The 21,661-nt window shown below is 37.0% G+C and overlaps 2 protein-coding genes and 1 long non-coding RNA gene across 3 annotated transcripts in view; 1 reads left to right on the top strand and 2 right to left on the bottom strand.

Moving 5' to 3' along the window:
• Positions 1 to 21,661, bottom strand: part of LOC135086140 (uncharacterized) — a 221,352-nt gene that overhangs the window by 193,235 nt on the left and 6,456 nt on the right. The window lies entirely within an intron of this gene.
• LOC135086069 (uncharacterized) lies at positions 9,016 to 12,618 on the top strand. Its single transcript, XR_010260285.1, has 2 exons — positions 9,016 to 9,337; positions 12,352 to 12,618. It is a non-coding gene; the product is annotated as an uncharacterized LOC135086069 (long non-coding RNA).
• LOC135086161 (proteasome subunit alpha type-2) lies at positions 14,212 to 21,415 on the bottom strand. Its single transcript, XM_063980965.1, has 7 exons — positions 21,308 to 21,415; positions 21,047 to 21,123; positions 20,066 to 20,164; positions 18,699 to 18,855; positions 15,921 to 16,076; positions 15,108 to 15,204; positions 14,212 to 14,346 (listed from the first exon to the last, which is right to left on the bottom strand). Exons 1-7 carry the CDS (start codon positions 21,346 to 21,348, stop codon positions 14,269 to 14,271), a joined length of 705 nt encoding a protein of 234 aa, XP_063837035.1. The 5' UTR covers positions 21,349 to 21,415; the 3' UTR covers positions 14,212 to 14,268.

The raw sequence follows: 21,661 nt of genomic DNA, 5'->3' as shown, positions 1-21,661 counted from the left end.
ATGTATACGTACGGGAATTAAAATTCTAATGGATTAACCAATTTGAAATAGTTCTAAAGCAAAGGCAGGCTTCGTACAAGTGGGCCTAAATATTCCATAACAAATCTGTAATCAGTCGGCGCCACTGGCGAGTAAGGTCCTGTCACTTGCTTGTGGCTAAAACAGTGGCGCCAACTGGTGATGGAAAATGAAAAACCCTGATTGTTAATCGATTTTTAAATAGATAGTTCTAAACAAATGAATGCTTTGAACATTACAACTGTGTGCTTAGTGCGAGTTAACATCAAGTCATCGCTAGCGACTGCGTTAAAAAGTTTTTTAAGAGTTTCTTGCGCTGCTTCTTCTCAGCACTGGCCCATTTATTGTCCTGAAGCAGTGGTAGGGTTAATACTGGGACATGTAAAAGTGTTTTTTTAAAGCCTACTTACAGAAATAAATGAGTTTTTTACTGAGTAACATGAAATGTATGACAGATTGTACAGCGTCCCTAGCGGATACTTTAAAGAACTAATCTTTATAGATTTTTTGACGCACTCTAACGACGACGTTCAATGCAAACTCGCACTAAGCACACTGGATTAAATAAATCTAAACCAATCTGTTAATGGTTCTAAAATAAAAGAACGCTTCGAAAACTGTTTTTTTAATTGCATGAGCTTATAACAATGGTCTGACGCCGCAATAACACGATGGACTCCGCCGGAGGCGCATGGTATGTGGTCTCATTTTATAGCACCTACGATACTGTACATACGCACGATTGCATGGATGTTTAGCGATGCATTTTTGATTTAATCGAGTATTTGACATCACTAATCAATTGACATGGGTAATTTTAATGTCAAAGTAAAAAAAGGAGCTTTCAAAACGTGATTCCTCAATCAAAAGCAAAAAAAAGAGATCTTTGGTGTACATTTCCCAACTTATTTGACTATTTATTGTATTTAAAAACTAATTTCAGAGTCCAAATTAATCAGAAATATGGTGTTCTTGTATTTTCATAGTTGCATCCTGAAATTATTGGTTAATGATGTCAAATACTCGATTGCATCCGAATTTTGATCACTGTTAAACTACACAGAGTTTTTGACACAATTTTTACTTACGGTACATTTCAATTTGTTTTTCTTTTTGTAGTGTTGTTACAACTATTTCTAAATTCCCCAGGCTTTGGAAGACGAGTTCATGGCCCAACTAGAAGAGCAAGAGAGGCTGGCGGCAAATGCCCGCCTCCCCCCACCACCCCCTACGAATATGCCGCAACACAGCTCCACATTGCATTCCTCTAGAACGAGCCTCGCTTCGAGCCATTACGATTAGAAATAGAATAAAGCTTTATGCCTAAAAAGGTTGATTCCATAGCCGTAATGTCAAAGTATGTCTAAATTCATAAAAAAGTAGCTGTCAAAGTTGCCGCCAAAATTTGACGTTAACTGTCAATATTGCCGCCAAATTTTGACGTCAACTGTCAATATTGCCGCCAAAATTTGACGTTAAAGTTAGGCAATGATCGTAAATTGTACAGCCTATGTCTGTATGTCGGCGGATTTGTAAAAGACTAAGTTATAGCCAATAGAAATATAGAAAAGTGACTTCGAATAGAGAATGTATTGGTTGGGATGATGATTAAGTGCCTTGCTACGGCAGAGCCTTATTGCTTTTGGCTGGAAGTAACTGGGGAGTGTTTTAATTGTTAAAAAGCGGAGTGAAAGTCGAAATAGGCGATATCCACGAAACTAAGAAATAAGAAATCAAGCTCATATTAAAAGTATACCTGGGGCCAGGAATATAAGTAAGAAACGGAGTAATTTTGTCGGTCTTCTGACTGGTTTTGGCGAAATATGAATAAAAGTATTTGGCCTTTGTAAAGAACTAATTCACACGCGCTACAGAAATTGAATTTATAAATAAAATCGAGTGACGCATTACATAAGACGAAGCAAATAAATTTTTGTCTACAGGGCGGGTCGGCTGAGGCTAAGTTAATATTGCGCTTAGTGTGAAACTGAAGTATTTAATAAAGTAAAAGACTTAAAATAAACTCAAATGAAATTAAGGAATGTAGTGCCAAATTCGGTGTTAATAAGCTACTTAAATGGATTTATTATCAAAGACTTATGCCCGTTTTCACCATCAAACCCTAAGTAAGTGAAAATTATGAAAACAAAATTTCTGTTATATGTTACCATAGGGGTCACTTAAAAATTAGGGATTGATGGTGAAAACGGGCATTAGTATACTACTAGATAAGCTGTTAGTTAAAGGTATGGAGTAAATCACAGTTCAGACGGCTTAGTGTGAGTTTACATCAAACATCGTCACTAGTGAACGCATAAAAATGACATCAAATGTATGACGGATTGTATTTATTTATTTACACTTTTGCACATACAATTGTACAGTGGCGGACTTAATGCCAGGTGGCATTATCTGCCAGTCAACCACAGGTCGAGTAGAGAGACTAAGGCGGTGCAATAAATATGACGTTTAATTAATATACTTACATAGCATTAGATAAAATAAATAACATAAGAATACATATTAATATAATAGACATACACCTAGATACATCGATACAGAGATAAGAAAAAAGTTTTAGTCTTTAAAAGATGCGGAGAGCCTTTTTAAATTGTACAGCGCCCCCTAGCGGAAACTGAGAACTAAAATTTTCATATATTTTTTTAACGCGTTCACTAGTGAGGACGTTAGATGTAAACTCGCACTAAAGCCCTTAGGACAGCTTATCTAGTGGTAAAGTCAGCATCAAATAGTTCGTACATCCAAAGTAGCCAAAAAATTCGCAACAAGTCTTTATTACAATTAGGGCTATCGTTTTAGCGCTCACCAGTTAGCGCCACTGTAGAGTAAGGTCCTGTCACTTGCTAGTAGCGAAGACAGTGGTGCCAACTGGTGAGCGCTAAAGTGGTAGGAGGACTATCGCATTTGCACTCATCAAGATGGCGCCACTGTAGAGTAAGGTCCTGTCAATCGCCAGGGGTGCCAACTGTTAAGTATAAAAACGATAGCCCTCATTGGAATAAGGTTGTGTTGTCAACTTTTTGGCCACTTTGGGTGTCACGAACTAATTGACGCTGACTGTAGTAAGTCTTTGTATTAAAAATCGGGGTGTGATTCCAGAGAGCGGTAAGGCTGTGGGTAGACCAGAGCGGAATAATATTTAGTAATAAAAATTGCTTAAAGCTTCAAATTGAGTATTGGTTGTGAATTTTTCACGGATAACTTAAATTGAGGATCGCTTCATAAATTGAATACAACCCGGTTGAGTTAACTGCGTACCTGGCAGCCGTGACGTCACATCGACGCTCTGGTACGGACGGGGCGAACGCGGGTGAGTCGCATTCTAGCGAAGTGCGCAGTTAGCTCGATCGGGTTATAGTTATTGTTTAAAATAAAATGTAATGTGAAATGCATCAAGCATATCTATTATGGCCTTTATGGCCTAAAACTTTGGTGACGTGAATTAAAGACTTGTATCATAAAGTAAACGTTTTGCTGATAATTTGTAATTATTGTGATTGTTGTAATCAAGTAAAATATCTGAGAATGTGATTTCTCGCGAATCTCGCATTGAAAAGTGTATTGTTTTATGTCAAAAAGCTGTAAAATTTTCAGAATCGACCCACGCATTTTGATTTCTGACGCTGTATTTAAAAAAGTAACTGTCAAAGTTCCCGCCAAAATTTGACGTTACACGCTTTTTTATCTGTAACGCATAGTGTATTAAAAATGACTTAAAATTAAAAGGAATTGATAACCAAGGTGCTTATCGTGTGAAATGAAAGCAATTTAGGCGTTTTCGCTCTGTGTGTGAGACTGGTCAATTTAACACCATCGTGGTGCTTGTAGTTAGGCCTAGCTTAGTTGCGTGGATTGGAACGGGTTTGTAATGCTTTTTGCGTGGATAGGAATGCGGTGTGTTGTTTGCAAGATTGATAAGATTTAAGGATGATTATAATGTAAGCAGGAGTTTGAAGATTGTATTACTCTAAAAATTGATAAAATAAAACTTAGAGCAGAGCAACCATGTTTCTGCAATGAATTTGAAGAATGTCATGTGACGTCACTTTACAGTATTTTTGTCAACTTATTTTTTGTTGATTTCAAGCAAAACAAAAATCTGTTTTGCTTCTGTAATAAAAATAATAATATAATGTCACACTTTTGTCTACCCAATAATAATAATAAGAATGAAATGAAAATAATATCCAAAACGGATGTAATATGTCGTTTATTTGCGAAGTCAAATACAATACTTACGTTAAGTCTAAATAAAAGACAAGTATAACGCTCAAGAAACAACGGATAAATTCAATTCTAAGCTAAGTAATTTTTTGGCACCGACTCCAAAAAGTAACTGTCAAAGTTGCCTCCAAAAAGGACCTGAAAATGACAGTTAGAGGGCGCTTTAGTCGGTTGTGTGTCCTTAATAAAACTGACAAAAGTATATCAATATAAAAATGTCAGCTAGCGTATTGTCAGTGAGCGTAAGCTCACTAGGGAGGGACTATAAAATCTATGACTATTGATTTGATTAAAATTTAATTTTCACTGTTTTGCACGTTGTTAAAGCCTAGAGATGGCGGGCAAACTAGTAAAATTTAGCTGTCATTTAAAGTAAAGATGCACATTTACTATCTTAGTCAAAAGCAAATTTGATGTATATTTTGTACATAGGAACGGTCACATCAGCTCACCACAAAAATTTGAATTTTATACTTTCAACACAGGTACGAAATATAATTGTGGTAGTTGAGGACTGTAATTAAAAATAGTCAACTAAATAAATAGGTGACTGATGATTGTAGATAAGTATAGGCGAGATTATTTTTTCATTTTCATGTACAGATTTTTATTGCACTGTGCCTTTAAGTATCGGTTCTTATTCTTAAGCGCACGTCTTTACTGTCTGCCATAACCTTGGGTCTGACACGAGGGGTGCTGTGAGTTGCGTTTCTTTATTTATAGTGCATAACGAGGTAGTTTTGGGGTAAGTGGGGCAGGAGAACGTTTTTATTGCGTTACGAGACTTTTGACAGCTGGTAAGCTGACATTTGAAGCATAACAAACCTTAGTTACGTCACACTCATGTCACTCTTACAGAGCACCATATTCCGCAGATACCGACTCGGCTCGGTTTTGCACTATACCCGTAGCTTACAGATTTTACGTTATCAGTCCTAGAATCATTATTTTACGTTATCAGGCAAAGAACTAGTTTAAAAACATTAGTTAATGATGGCTTCCAAAAACTCTTTTCCTCTATTTTACCCTTTAATATTTTTGCGAAATAACAGTCAATCCTTCTCCCAGATTCAATATATCTTCCAACTTAGTGGCTGAAGTAATTTTGGTTTTTAAAAATCTATTCTCTATATCAAAACTAATGAATGATACACGAAAACTTAAACAGAATATTTTTATCCCTCAATGCCTCCCCAACCCGTCTGGCCAGCGTGGGGAGTGTAAGCCAAATTCCATAATATGTCTCTGGAAATTAGAGGGTCGTGCTCCTTCAGTGAAGACTAAATGACCATAAGCTCATATTTTATTGGAATTTTAAGTATTTAGCAGTTCACAAATACCTCGTGTCCAGACTCGTCTGCGTGGAAACCAAAGAGCGATATGATTCCCAACATTATAATATTATTTTCACATTATAATATTATTTTCAATCAAAAAATCACTAGTCTGAACATTGAGCTGATTTTTAAAACGTAAAAATAGTTTTTAATTTTTTTCTTTTTATATCATTAAGACACTGAATAAACAAACGTTATTATTATTTAAGACGTAGTTAAGAAGCGGCAACTGTAACATAAATATTTTTGGTGTTCTAGTTAAATACATATCGCTAGATTTCTACATAAAAATATTAGTATGGGGATCTGTACAGCGCCTCTGTCGGAGGCGATAGGAAACTACATCCCTTACAACTGAAGGATGTTGACACCACTTGCAACTTTTCAAAGTAAGTTTCAGTGTTGGCAAAAAGTTAATCTGATAAATGATTAAAAATTAATGATTAAAATCATAATCAAATGTTTTTGATTATGATTAGTTAATCATTAATCAAAAAATTTGATTAAGATTAATTAATCATAATCATTAATCGTTAATTTGATTATTTGATTAACTATCTACTATTTTCATAAGAAAAGGGTTGGGAGTGTATGAAAAGGTACCCGCGACTTATAAAATATCTAGCAAAGGGGGGATCTGGAGTTGTACTGTAGTTTTCCCAAAAAACTGCGTCAATTTTCACTACTCAAAACACTTATCGCACTAGTTTTGTTTCTCACAATTCCTTCTATTCTTCCGGTATCCTCGAGCAAAATTGGGTCAGGATCGAAGTTAAGCGGGCTGGCTGACGATAGGGGAGAAGTCCCCCCCCCCCTCCCAATGTAGGCGCAAGCGTGGGCAATTCAACGGAAAGGTGGGGTTGCTAAACTAGGACGTTTTGTGTGTTGGGGAGGTGCAGGAGAGTTCGTAACAGAAGTTTCGGGGGGAGGCCCACGCGTGGGCAATTCAATAGAAGGGTGGGGTTGCTAAGCTAGGAGGTTTTGCGTGTTGGGGAGGTGCAGGAGAGTTCGTACCAGAAGTTTCGGGGGGAGGGCCACGCGTGGGCAATTCAATAGAAGGGTAGGGTTGCTAAGCTAGGAGGTTTTGCGTGTTGGGGAGGTGCAGGAGAGTTCGTAACAGAAGTTTCGGGGGGAGGCCCACGCGTGGGCAATTCAATAGAAGGGTGGGGTTGCTAAGCTAGGAGGTTTTGCGTGTTGGGGAGGTGCAGGAGAGTTCGTACCAGAAGTTTCGGGGGGAGGACCACGCGTGGGCAATTCAATAGAAGGGTGGGGTTGCTAAGCTAGGAAGTTTTGCGTGTTGGGGAGGTGCAGGAGACTTCGTACCAGAAGTTTCGGGGAGAAGCCCACGCGTGGGCAATTCAATAGATGGGTGGGGTTGCTAAACTAGGAGGTTTTGCGTGTTGGGGAGGTGCAGGAGACATCGTACCAGAAGTTTCGGGGGGAGGCCCACACGTGGGCAATTCAATAGAAGGGTGGGGTTGCTAAGCTAGGAGGTTTTGCGTGTTGGGGAGGTGCAGGAGACTTCGTACCAGAAGTTTCGGGGGGAGGACCACGCGTGGGCAATTCAATAGAAGGGTGGGGTTGCTAAGCTAGGAAGTTTTGCGTGTTGGGGAGGAGCAGGAGACTTCGTACCAGAAGTTTCGGGGAGAAGCCCACGCGTGGGCAATTCAATAGAAGGGTGGGGTTGCTAAGCTAGGAAGTTTTGCGTGTTGGGGAGGAGCAGGAGACTTCGTACCAGAAGTTTCGGGGAGAAGCCCACGCGTGGGCAATTAAATAGAAGGGTGGGGTTGCTAAACTAGGAGGTTTTGCGTGTTGGGGAGGTGCAGGAGACTTCGTACCAGAAGTTTCGGGGGGAGGCCCACACGTGGGCAATTCAATAGAAGGGTGGGGTTGCTAAGCTAGGAGGTTTTGCGTGTTGGGGAGGTGCAGGAGACTTCGTACCAGAAGTTTCGGGGAGAAGCCCACGCGTGGGCAATTCAATAGAAGGGTGGGGTTGCTAAACTAGGAGGTTTTGCGTGTTGGGGAGGTGCAGGAGACTTCGTACCAGAAGTTTAAGGGGAGGCTAGGAGTGGGGGGCAGGTGGTGGGAGTGTGGGGTTGCAAGTAAGTGCTGGAACGGTAGGGGAAGTGGACTGATATCCTCCTACGGGAGGTCGGAAGACTGCACCGGAAGTTTCAGCGAGGGAAGGGGGCGGGGGGCAGTCTAGGTTACCTTATATTTATCTAGGTATGACCTGTCATAGAATTGTAGCCTAAAACCAAACATCTAATATTAGAATTCAATGTTTTAACATTGTTTTCGATAGAACATTTAAGAAGTTAATCAAGTTAATCAAATTAATGATTATTGATTAATGATTAACAAATTAATCATGATTATGATTACTTTTTTAATCATGATTATTTTAATCAGGATTAATTTAATCATGATTAAAATTAATCAAATTAATTAATTGATTAAAAAATTAATTGATTAGTGCCAACACTGGTAAGTTTCTTTAGAAGTGAATTGAGTTACTACAATTTTTTTTTTTAATCTTGGCGTCTTTATAGCTATAAAATCAGTTGGCGCCACTGTAGAGTCAGGTCCTGTCACTCGCCAATGGCCCCAATTCTGTGAAAATTTTGACATATAAAAAGTATGTCAAAATATTAATGGTGTCAATATGCTTAGTTGTATTTTATTGTAAATCTCATAGGAATCTCCATGGGTGTTTCACAAAAGCCGCACTAATTATAATAATCAAATTCCAAAATCCCTTTAGAGAGATTAATTTTCTACTTACTGATGATTAAGACGTTTCTCATTAAGTAAAGTTTAACATCTGTTGATTATATAGTCAATGATTAATTAATTTAATTTTTAATACTTTTTTTAAGACATGTAAATAAATAACTTAAAATACTATAATTTTCTACTTAGTGCATTTGGTTTTACATTATTGTTTTAATGGAGATTACCGCAGTATTTTTTAACGTTAGGTAATAAATTGATAGCCATACACATTTTAATGTTAATTTTGTCTATATTGGATTAAAAAATAAATTATTGTTAAAACCTTTCAAAATATAAAGAACTTACTTTGTACTCAGTGTTTTATTTGTGCCTTTATTTTTGTAATTAAATTATTATTTAACTTATTTCATGCCAGCTGCGTTAATACCGATCTTAGGCATGTGCCAATGTGCTTGCAAAGATACTTGAAAACTTAATATTTTAACTGTGTGCTTGCAAAGATGCAGAAAGACTTGAAAACTTAATATTTTAACTGTAAAAAGTTGTTTATGCATTTCTTACAAAAACTTGCTTTGATTTCTTTAAAAATATATTTGTACAAACTTGTTGGCAAACATCTTGACACATGTTTTTGATCGGCATTACAACAGTGAGTGACAAACCTAATAAAAAATTTAATTCCTTGTTGTGACAGCTTGGTTTTTCATTTTGGCACTCGACGCGCGATGTGAAATTCCCTTTCTTCAAGAAAATATTAAACTAAAATACTTTGGGAAGCCCCTCTAATATAAAAATGACAGACACAACGCTCTTATTCTAAATTAAGCAGTAATAAACTATGGATGGGCTTAAACAAGAAATTGGTACAATAACTGTGGTGGACGACGAAACTATTGAAGATCGGTACAAAAGATGCGGGCTTCTGAACGTGATACAGCATATAGATATTTACGGAAAGTTCCGGTCCAGTTATGTGGAGCAAACTAAATCGAGAGTACAAGGTATGTTTTAAAAATAAAAGCGCCTTAAAAGTCTGACTTGAAGTCGCAGGTTCGATACCCGCGAAATACAGACATGGGCGTAGGGCGTACCCATTCGGTGTAACCCCGCAGATGGTGCTGTCTAAAATGTATACAGGGTGTCCCAAATCACACTGACGCACCGAAAAAAGCCTTATGTTTCAAGTTTCAACCACACCAACGCGTGCAGATCGTCTTCGCCGGCGTCACACGGTGGGCTGATATTAGAGCTTCATAGACTTAGCGTCGCTCAAAAATCAAGTGGATAATTTTGAAAAAATAAATATGCCAATGTGTTCCTTTACCAAAAAGGAATATTTTATGTTATGTAACGTTTCTTGATAAAGTTATTATTTAATAAGTTATTGACAATTTCCTTTTTTTTTGTATGGAGCTCAACATTTATTTTTATTTTATTCGTTATTCTTAAGCTTTCTTAAGAAATTGACTTTTGTATTATGTAATGCAACATATAAGCTATGTTATCACCAAGTGTCGCATTTCGGAAATCTTCGGAACATTGTCATTTTGGACTTTAAAATAAAAATAAATAAAAAATTTAAATAACTGCCAAATTTTGTAAAAATAACTACGCCAATGTGTTCCTTTGCCAAAAAGAAATATTTTATGTTATGTAACTTTTCTTGATAAAGTTATTATTTAATAAGTTATTGACAATAATTACTTTTTTTTGTATGGAGCTCAACATTTATTTTTATTTTATTCGTTATTCTTAAGCTTTCTTGAGAAATTGCTTTTTTATTATGTAATGCATCATATAAGCTATATTATCACCAAAGGACGAATCCCGGAAACCCTCGGAACATTGTCATTTTCGACTTTAAAATAAAAAAAACGAAAAAGAAAGCTGTTATGTACTTTCTTCCGTACTACCCTAACAAGGTGAAGAACTAAGCGCGTTTTTTATAGTGGTGTTCCCAGGAGGCCTAATCCACATGATTACTAAGGTTACTAAAATATAATATTTGTTTTATGGAAATTAAGCCAGTTTGAAGTTATGTTTATTGGTTCTAACCAATAAAAAAAACAACTTGAGTCTACTCAAGAGCCACTTTCTGAATCTACAAAAGTAAAGCTTTCTTTCTCAGTATCAGCCTAGACATCAAATTGATCATTTAGGTATAGTGGACTTTTTGGTGGTGTTGAAAACCTTTCTTGATGGCAATTACGTCTAAATTATTCATTTCTTTTGATATGGCTTTACAAATATCACATCGCTGCTTGTGCAGAGCTGCCATTTATCAACGATATTATTTTTCTATCTATCAAGTGAGAATCAGTTATTACGAGATTTGCTTCCAGAATTACGATCTATTAAATTTTCAATTTCCGCGTCCATTAAGTTTTTTTCATTGATAACATTAAAATAGGTCGACAATAATTAAATGCAGCTTATTTTGAATTAAAAAAAAATGGGTCTCCTTCATAAATTTGAAAAAGAAATGAGTCGATAGTAAAAAGTGGAGCTAGAAACCTTATTTTCCCTGATCCATTTTATCTGGAGACATCAAACCGAACGTTCATTTGGGCACTTACAAGTTGCCCTAAAACGCTAGAATGATCATTTTCGCAAATTTTGTTTCGCAGACCAAACTATACTACGTAAATGGAGCTCTACATACGTATATGCCTGCAAGCATACAAAATTATTGCTCACGGAAAAGATATTTACTTCCAATCAGAAAGTACTACACCACGCTCGAATTTTGCAGGAGAGCAACTAATGAAGATATTTTACACAATTTATTTTTAAAATCAGATTCTCAGATATAGATAATAATATAAACTTCATAGAAAACACAAAGTTTTATCAACAACAGCAAAAAGTTAGTTAATAAATGATCAATTTGATGATGAGGCTGATACTGATACTGAAAGAAAGCTTTACTTTTGTAGATATTAGCCTATTTGACGGTTCAGAAACTGACTCTGAATAACCAATAAACTTAACTTCACACTGGCTTAATTTCCATAAAACATATTTTAATAATCTTACAAGTGGATTAGGCCTCCTGGGAACACCACTATAAAAAACGTGCTTAGTTCTTCACCTCGTTAGGGTAGTACGGAAGAAAGTACATAAACATTGCAGTTATTTTTTTTCGTTTTTATTTTTATTTTAAAGTCGAATATGACAATGTTCCGAGGGTTTCCGGGATTCGTCCCTTGGTGATAATGTAGCTTATATGATGCATTACATAATAAAAAAAGCAATTTCTTAAGAAAGCTTAAGAATAACGAATAAAATAAAAATAAATATTGAGCTCCATACAAAAAAAAGTAATTATTGTCAATAACTTATTAAATAATAACTTTATCAAGAAAAGTTACATAACATAAAATATTTCTTTTTGGCAAAGGAACACATTGGCGTAGTTATTTTTACAAAATTTGGCAGTTATTTAAATTTTTTATTTATTTTTATTTTAAAGTCCAAAATGACAATGTTCCGAAGATTTCCGAAATGCGACACTTGGTGATAACATAGCTTATATGTTGCATTACATAATACAAAAGTCAATTTCTTAAGAAAGCTTAAGAATAACGAATAAAATAAAAATAAATGTTGAGCTCCATACAAAAAAAAAGGAAATTGTCAATAACTTATTAAATAATAACTTTATCAAGAAACGTTACATAACATAAAATATTCCTTTTTGGTAAAGGAACACATTGGCATATTTATTTTTTCAAAATTAGGCACTTGATTTTTGAGCGACGCTAAGTCTATGAAGCTCTAATATCAGCCCACCGTGCGTCATAGGCCGTGCGATCTGTCATTGGCCTATGATCGCGCCCGCGATGGCGATCTGCACGCGTTGGTGTGGTTGAAGCTAATATGTCCATAAAAAAGTTTCTCGAGTTTTGAGATAAGGCCATTTCTAGCTATTTTTTGTTTAATTTTTATTTATTTTGGACGCAACGATCTGCAAAACTGTGTGTCCCTCATTAAACCAGCTCATACAAAATTCCAGGCAACGACACCCCCTTGGCTATCACATCAATATCGGCATCTTCTGGGCGATTCTCAAACTTGAGCGACGCTTACAGTGACGTCACCAGACCCAAAAGCGTCAGTACGAAGCTCAGTAAGTTCTCTGTCACGACTCGAGTGTCTGGTTTGTACCCTGGACACGATATATTGTCCAGGAGGGCCAGGAAATGCAGGCTTTCGGACAAAAAGAACAATGTATGTTTCGGTGCTTATGTTTCTAGGTGATAAATAAATGTAATCGATGCGACATTGTGTTTCATTTAGTAGTAATTTTGGATTAATTTTCTGTCTGTGGGTTGATATAACTGTTTAAGCACTGTCCTTGTGTTATACTCTTCTTTAGCATCAGGTGAGTAATAGCACAGAATAATAATGTAATAGTAGCAGCGACAGGGTTCAGTAGTCCTGACAAGGAACCCTTATTATAAATAAATACAATTACATACTACGGATGATACTATATTCATGGCGAACTTAGTGCTATACGGAATTTTCTTCTAGTCAACCTTTGGGGCAAGAAGAAATTAAAGTAGGCGGTGTATGGGTCATTCCACAAAAATATGTCAACTCTTAGTCCGCGCCACATTTCACATGAAATATTTGTTAATATTTTATTCCAAAATTGTTAAATAACAGCTCGCAATGTGCTTTATTCATCACCCATTTATATTCTTTGAAACTATTTTTAAAACATCTTAAATTACTTTTGAACGACCCAAAACGTCATTCCCTAGGCATGTCCGTACTCCAAAAGTTTGTGTTTTGGGACCCACATTTATAAAAACATCAACTTTATCCTTTGTTTTAATTAACGAATAATCTATTTAAATGTATATTACATCAAATTCTATTAATATTTTGCGGTTTCAATAATCAATAATTTGATTTTCTTTAGTTGAAAAAGAGTCTACAGCTTTTAGCGTCATTCCCTCGCCACGCACTGATTTTATAATTTTGCGCTTTAATATGTATTTAGAGTGAATGACATTTAGTTGAGTTTAAAGTACGATACGAAGTTATCCTCAGACCATACTGGCTTTGCGGTAGCCGTTTTTTGAATTAGTGCAAACGTGCCAGTTGTTGGGGAAACATGTGTTAATCCAGTCACTTCGTCAGTCCCTAGTTGAGTAGCTTTATTGATTACAATAGGAAATTGTATATAATTTAATAGTATTTACGTGTGGTTTTTTGGCTATTTTCGGCACATCGTATTAAGCATCTTATAATATAAAGTTAATCTGCATTTGTGTTAAGTTTTACTCCAAATCGTCAGTCCCTAGAGCGTCAGGCCCTAGCTTTAAACGGCACTTGGGACTAAATTACTAGTTAGGGAACGATGTTTTTTATATAGTGATAATAACAAAACAACTACATTATGTATATTAACTTATCTGTAAATGTTAAGGTTATAAGTTTTATACTTTATTAGAAGTCATATAGGAGTAATGTAGTATGAAAAAATGGAAAATTATAATTTCTCCTAAAATAAAGCATAAAGTGACTGGCCCTTTTAGACATAACATAATTAATTAATAACCTATAATTTACACTAATAAAGTATTCAAAAGCATCTTAAAAAAGTTACGGACAAAATGACGTCGAAAATATACAGATTTTTATGGAATGACCCGTATAAAGGTTCGTGTATGGTATGGGTAGATTTAAATTATTGCCCTAGCTATAGTCTGTCCTACATACAGGCTTCTATCACCTCTATTCCCTTTATTTAGAGGGAGGTAGTCCTAAGTTTAGGTTTAAAACTGGCATGTGCATGTTCTATAAGTGATAGAAGCTTTCTAATAAATAGTTTAAATGTTATCACTATGAAATAAAACCACTATTTGTGTAGGTTAATTAGAAAACGTGTTTATTATTATTACTCTCACAATAACAAATCTTATGGGATATTGGCGAGGTAGTCCTTCACGTGCGCTGGCTCGAGGCGACGGAAGCCGGCCGCGTCGCAGATGCCCACCTGGAAAGAAGTAAGTAGAAAGCTTTATTACAATACCTCCGTAACAAAACGTAATAGACTCCGTTTTATTCCCTTTTTATATTATAGATTACATAAATAAAATAATACTTCAAACAGAGAACGGGCAGCAGCGCTCTCTGAAAAACATCAATCTTTTAAACTGCGATCTCCAACCCGCCTGCCAAGCGTGGAGATTATGGCAAAACCCTCCACTATAGTGGAGGAGGCTCATAGTCCAGCAGTGGACTGTAAAGGGCTGTTGATGATGATGATGATGATGAAACAATTTATAGTTATCGTTTCAGCGGTTGTGGCTCACTTACGCGAGTCGTTTCCGTGAATCCACAAGCCCGAAAAGCCATTTGCGCAGATCCACAGTAATCCCTACATATTATAAATGCGAAAATATCTGTCACGCTTGCACGCCTAAACCACTGAACCGATTTCGATGAGATTTGGCATAGAGATAGGAATTTAAAATAGGGACGCGCGCGAGAAAGTTTTACTGCGACAGACAAAAATTCACGCAGGCAGGAATCTGTTAAATTTTAATTCAGTCAAGATTTGTTGCCGACATAGTGCATTTAAGAATTTCCATTTACATGGGCGATGAGCCGATAAAAGTAATCATAAGAATTTTACACAAAAATATTTTTCTAATTACGCAAATGTGCGTGCGCGCATACGGTATTTACCCGACTGCGCCAGAAGGAGGGTTATGTTTTATTTAAACCATGTTAGAACATTAAAGAATACTTTACCTCAATATTGTCAGCGCTCATCTGCCCCTCGAAACCTTCCTTCAAAGTCAGGATCGCCGTGTGGACTGCATCGTCCAACTCCAGTTCTTCTGTATATCTGAAAGTGAGAAGAAACTTCTGTAATGTACTTAAATAAATTTTACACAATCGAAAGCATAGCATATCTATATAAATAAAAATGAATTGATGTTCGTTAGTCTGATTAAAACTCGAGAACGGCTGGGCCGATTGAGCTGATTTTGGTTTTAAAATGTTTGTCGTAGTCTAGGGTAGGTCTAAACGGTGAGCAAATACGCGCGCGATATTGTTTTTCTGTGACAGACAAAATTCCACGCGGGCGAAGCCGCGGGTGGAAAGCTAGTTGGTAATAAATTAAGTAGTTGATACCACTAATCTATAATTCCATGATTAAGTTTTTAATTTACAGTAAAACAAGATTTTTTTTCTAGTTTAATCAATAAATCGATGCTGGTTAATCGTCGAAATAGTGGCGTAGTAGTCATCATAAAATATTTAGGTTACAAACCCTACGAGAAGTTCGACTACTTTTGGCGCTACATAGGTAAAACCCCCGAGGGGCGAAGTTGGAAAGGGCTACTGGGACACAGCAATATTTTCAAAGCACATTTTTATCTTGGAGTGCTTTTGACATGCCAAACAAAATATTCATATGGTTTGCCCAACTTTATGTGTAATATAACTGTGGAAACATAATTGGTTTATGTGTTTTCTTACTGCACTTAAGCTAAATTACATTGTAACTGTATGTTTCCCAAAAAATAAATAAATAATTACATGATACAGTGTACATACCTTTTCTCAAGGAATGTCTTTCCGTTATTGAAGTTTTTGCCCATAGCGGTGGCCTTCCACGCGAAGTACGCGCCGGATGGATCACACTGGAACAGGTACGGTCGTCCGCCGTCCCAGCCGCAGATGAGGAGGGACACGCCGAAAGGACGCACACCTCTGTGATGTAAAAACCAACCATTATTTGACATTAATAAAATAAAGATTCCCTAAAGTAGATAGCGTCGCCTCAGAGTAAAAACCTCGGGATTTTTTTCTCATATTTATGCATTATTTGACGGAGATCAGAAAGGACACGGCCGGAAGGATGCTACGACATAGATCCAACTTGCATTATGAAGGGACGCACGCCACTGAGACGTAAAAATCAACCATTATAATTTGTGACACTACACTGCTATATTATTTTTCGATGCGGCCTCGCGAGCGCCCGCACGAGTTTTATTTAGCGTAAGCCCTACTGCGTACGATTTTTATTGGCTGATACTTTGGTTGGCTTCTTTTGTATGAATAATCAGTGTAATGTACACACTTTCATGTTCATACTATTTAAAAAAAGCTATCGGTCGAAAAAAATCTGCGGTTAGTTTAATAGAGATTGTGGGTGTCGCTTATACTTTCTCCATGGTTGTATCCCTAGGATGTGGATAGTGGGCCAACTTTAACCTATTGGGGCCCTAAGCATTTAAGAAACTTAAATGCCTTTTAGAAAACAGGATAATACACAAGCAAATACAGGGTGTTTGGCGCATCGTGTGCCAAAATGATTTGGCGGATAGAATGGGTCATTTCCTATATTTTCAGCCCCCATAACACGTTCCATACCAGGCGGCTACTTTTAAATAATTTTTTTTCGTAATTTCACCAAAATACCCAAATCGCATCATTTAATTTCGATTTAAAAAAAACTACTAGGCGCAGCCCTAAAGTAAATATTTTGTTTTGACGTGCATTAATGTAGGGTTGCATCAAATCTAAATTTATTGGCAAATATCATCTAGTTTTTTTAAAATTCAGCTTTGAAGTTTTCCGAAAAGTTAAAAATGGACTGAACATTTAAGTTTACAAGGGTATAATTTTTTTTTTAAAAGAGATGGCGATCTTCGGATTTTATCAAAACTTCTCTAGTCTATCCTCATTCAAACGGTATACTAATCTTGTTTAAATAATAACAACAACTTCACAAATTCCTTAAATTAGTGCATTGACTCTACTCGGACTGATTTGCGAAATTTGTGTTTATAGCTCCTTTTTGTGTGAATAGCACGTAGAACACCTAACAGGTAAAAATTATTTATCTTATGCAATGTAAAAACCTTTTCCCTATCGTTTTTCAATGTGGATTTCTTGAAATTAAAGACGAAAATAATTATTTTGATCGTTTATTAATTATTACAAATTTCGTTCAAAATGTCCGCCTCGGCAACGTATACACTCAAGACATCTTCTTCTAATTTCGACTGTTGTCGTATGCAGCCACATTTCTCTTTTTATTACTAATAAGGCGTTTTCTATTCGTTGTAGTTTTTCTATTGTTTGAATCCGTTACGTACACCAGTTCTTTAGCTTGTCCCCAGACGTAAAAATCGAACGGAGTTAGGTCTGGGGAACGTGTAGGCCACTGTATAGGGCCATCTCTTCCAATCCACGAGTAGAAAACGCCTTTGTAGTAATAAAAAGAGAAAATTAGAAGAAGATGTCGTGAGTGTATACGTTGCCGAGGCCATTTTGAACAAAATTTGTAATAATTAATAAACGATCAAAATAATTATTTTCGTCTTTAAATTCAAGAAATCCACATTGAAAAACGATTGGGAAAAGGTTTTTACATTGCATAAGATAAATAATTTTTACCTGTAGGTGTTAAACGTGCTATTCACACATAAAGGGGCTATAAACACAAATTTCGCAAATCACTCCGAGTAGAGTCAATGCACTAATTTAAGTAATTTGTGAAGTTGTTGTTATTATTTAAACAAGATTAGTATACCGTTTGAATGAGGATAGACTAGAGAAGTTTTGATAAAATCCGAAGATCGCTATCTCTTTTAAAAAAGAAAATTATACCCATGTAAACTTAAATGTTCAGTCCATTTTTAACTTTTCTGAAAACTTCAAAGCTGAATTTTAAAAAAACTAGATGATATTTGCCAGTAAATTTAGATTTGATGCAACCCTACATTAATGCACGTCAAAACAAAATATTTACTTTAGGGCTGCGCCTAGGAGTTTTTTTTTTAATCGAAATTAAATGATGCGATTTGGGTATTTTGGTGAAATTACTAAAAAAAATAATTTAAAAGTAGCCACCTGGCATGGAACGTGTTATGGGGGCTGAAAATATAGGAAATGACCCATTCTATCCGCCAAATCATTTTGGCACACGATGCGCCAAACACCCTGTATAACAACAACTGTTAGGCTGGGTTGCACCATCTTACTTTAAATTTGACAAACGTCAGAAATCTGTCAAACTCCATACAAAACACCCCGGTTATAGTTCCAAAATACTGAATTGTCCTATGCATGACATTGACAGTGGGGCGCCACCGTCAATACCGGATCGCTGGTTCCGATTTTTGTCATGTTGGAAACCATATAGTTGAACAATGGTAGCGCCCCCCTGTCAAGTTTGGTGGGACAGTTCAGCGTGGGTCATCTATATCGTTAAACTTACGGTCAAAGTTAGGTGGTGCAACTCAGCCTTAGTATTCTCAGTTTACTGTTAAAAATATTTTTTTTGAAAGCAGATGAGCTGTTTTTTGGATTATAAGTACTTACCCAGACTGCGTGTACTCCTGCATAACGGTAGCTACCCGCTGCACCAGCTGCGCGGTGGGGATGGGCTCGTGGTACATCAGGAAGTACTGCTGCGCCATCTTGCGAGCCTGAGCAACGAGTAGGCGGTAGTCCGGACCCATGCCCGAGTATACCATGCCTGGAGACAAGGTTAGTGGAAAATTCAGGGATTTACTTAATCTTAGTGATAAATGTGTGTTTATAATGCATTTAATGGTATGACATGTTAATTCAAGGTACTGCTGTGCCATCTTGGGCCGTATACAGAAAGAAAGCTGGAAACGTATAAGCGCTTTTCAGCGCTGGTAACCCGCGCAGGAAAATATATGAACGCGCGCCGATAAGCACTGAACGGCGCCGACAAGTTTCAACAAGCGCTGGTCAGCGCTGGACGCTAATGCTATTCAACTTGCTTCCTTTGTGTAGAACGGACCAGCACTTAAGCGCTGGAGTGCTGGTAAGCGCTTATAAGCATCCAGCTTTCTTTCTGTATACGGCTTTGCAGTAGTTTAGGCCCATGCTCGAGTATACCATGCCTGGAGACAAGGTTAGAGTGGAAAATTCAGGGATTTACTTAATCTTAGTATGTTTATTTATTTATTTATTAATGCAAAACACTTGTAAGCTTACAGAGCAGGTCCAAAGCGCTTACAAGCTTAAAAATAAAATAAACATGTCATACACTTAGGTCACAAATAAAATTCATGCAGTTTATCAATTAAATGGCCCATAATGTTCTAATTTTAAGTACATAATGGATGCAATAAAATATTGAGTATGTAAATGAGTGTTTTCTGCTCTCTGTGGTCAGCTCAAAGTGAACACTTGAACTAAAAACCATAGATAGGGCATATGATTCACCAGAGACCATCAGTTTTTCCATCAAACAACTGCCTCAAAACCTGATATCAGTTGTAACCCCAGTTAAAGCCAATAATATCCTGGGAATTTTGGTGCTTTGATAATCACAATCTCACCTGATAGTATTTAAGTGTTTATATCCGTTGTCTAGTACCCATAGTACAAGCTTTGCTTAGTTTGGGGTGTAAAATGTCCAAGGAAAAAAAAAGAAAGTGATGATCAGGACAAAGGTGAAATCAAGGTTCATGCAAAATCAACCACAGAGGACCTGGCTATCATACTTACCTCTAACTACCAGAACACAACAATGCTGTTTACATTGTTGTTATATTGACTTAGGTATGGTAGTAGCTAGCCAGGCAGATTTAGAACAAGCCCTAACACCAACAAACTTTTATTTTGTAGAAGGACATCTCAGAACAATGTCAATAAGATATACTAAGGCGGTTTCTCTTGGGACATATACAGGATGATATCACCAAACTTACCAATATGGCCTGTGATCATTTCAACTTTGTTCACACTGTGTTCATCATACAGAATACTTTTGTGCTTGTTCTCAGTTGCAATGACGACTCCATTTGATGCTGAAACATAATTATTAACAAGTGATTAGCATTTTTTGAAGGTTGGAGACTCTACACTCGAAGTTGTTGACAATTATGTATACCTGGGACAAACAGTCCAGTTAAGTAGGGCCAACTTCGAGAAAGAGGTCAATCGTCGAATCCAACTCGGCTGGGCAGCGTTCGGGAAGCTACGCAATATACTCACGTCCGAAATACCGCAGTGTCTCAAGACAAAAGTCTTCGAGCAGTGTGTGCTGCCAGTGTTGATTTATGGATCCGAAACGTGGTCGCTTACTATGGGCCTCATAAGAAGGCTCAAGGTCACCCAAAGGGCGATGGAGCGGGCCATGCTTGGAGTTTCCCTGCGTGATCGAATCAGAAATGAGGAGATCCGCAGGAGAACCAAAGTGACCGACATAGCTCGCAGAATTGCTAAAACCAAGTGGCAGTGGGCGGGGCACATAGCTCGTAGAGACGATGGCCGTTGGGGCAGAAAAGTTCTCGAGTGGCGACCACGGGCTGGAAGACGTAGCGTGGGCAGGCCTCCTACTAGGTGGACCGACGATCTCGTAAAGGTCGCGGGAAGAGCCTGGATGCGGGCAGCGCAGGACCGTGCATTGTGGAAAACCTTGGAGGAGGCCTTTGTCCAGCAGTGGACGTCATTTGGCTGAAACGAACGAACGAACGATTAGCATTTTTAACTATAATTTTGATGACTTTGCAAAAACGTTTCTCGGTCATGAAAAGCGCTAGAAATAACAGTATCAACTTTTGATATTAGGAAAGACGTATTCTATGCTTAATTTTATAGATAAATATCAGTGTATTGCTTTAATTTTGTGTTAAAATTTTGATAGAGTCTAACCTCAAAGTAAGATTGAAATAACTCCAATTATTTACCTTTTATGCCGACGGAGGTGCCGCCGGCTGCTACAGCGGCTAAAGCATATTCGATTTGCACTAATTTTCCTGACGGGCTATAAATAAAATAGGAATAAAGAGAATTAAAACACTTTCTAGCACAGTAATATTTGTACCCTCAATTCTAGTCCATTTACGGGCCAAATAATGATTTTATAAAACACAAACGTAGGCACATTGTTAGTGATTATACTGGTGTAACAAATAGCGACAAATTAAGCGTAAATAAAGCAAAATTACCTGAAAGTTGTAAGAGAAAAGCTGTAACGTTCTGACGCCATGATTACAAAGCAAATTGTCAAATCATTTCTGTTTGTTTCTTCATGTTGGCAACTCCGCCAAACGTCAAAATGCTCCAAAGTTTTTAATAAAGGGCACATTACACCATATCGATTTCAATTGAATACTCGATTCCTGTTGGCCAATTACTATGTGTTCAAATCCGTGAAGCTTGATTCCTATTGGCTGATGAATCCACCAATAGTGGAAGCGTATCTTTCGCTCAATAATTTGAGTTGTCAGATTTATGGAAACATTTGGGCTATTTATAAAATTCGTGATCTTGACCAAAAAACTTTAATAAACATTATTTTG

This window comes from Ostrinia nubilalis, chromosome 30, assembly GCF_963855985.1.
Source record: "Ostrinia nubilalis chromosome 30, ilOstNubi1.1, whole genome shotgun sequence".
Lineage (NCBI taxonomy): Eukaryota > Metazoa > Arthropoda > Insecta > Lepidoptera > Crambidae > Ostrinia > Ostrinia nubilalis.
The sequence above is the reverse complement of the archived record's forward strand: the minus strand, read 5'-3'. Positions and strand labels throughout refer to the sequence as shown.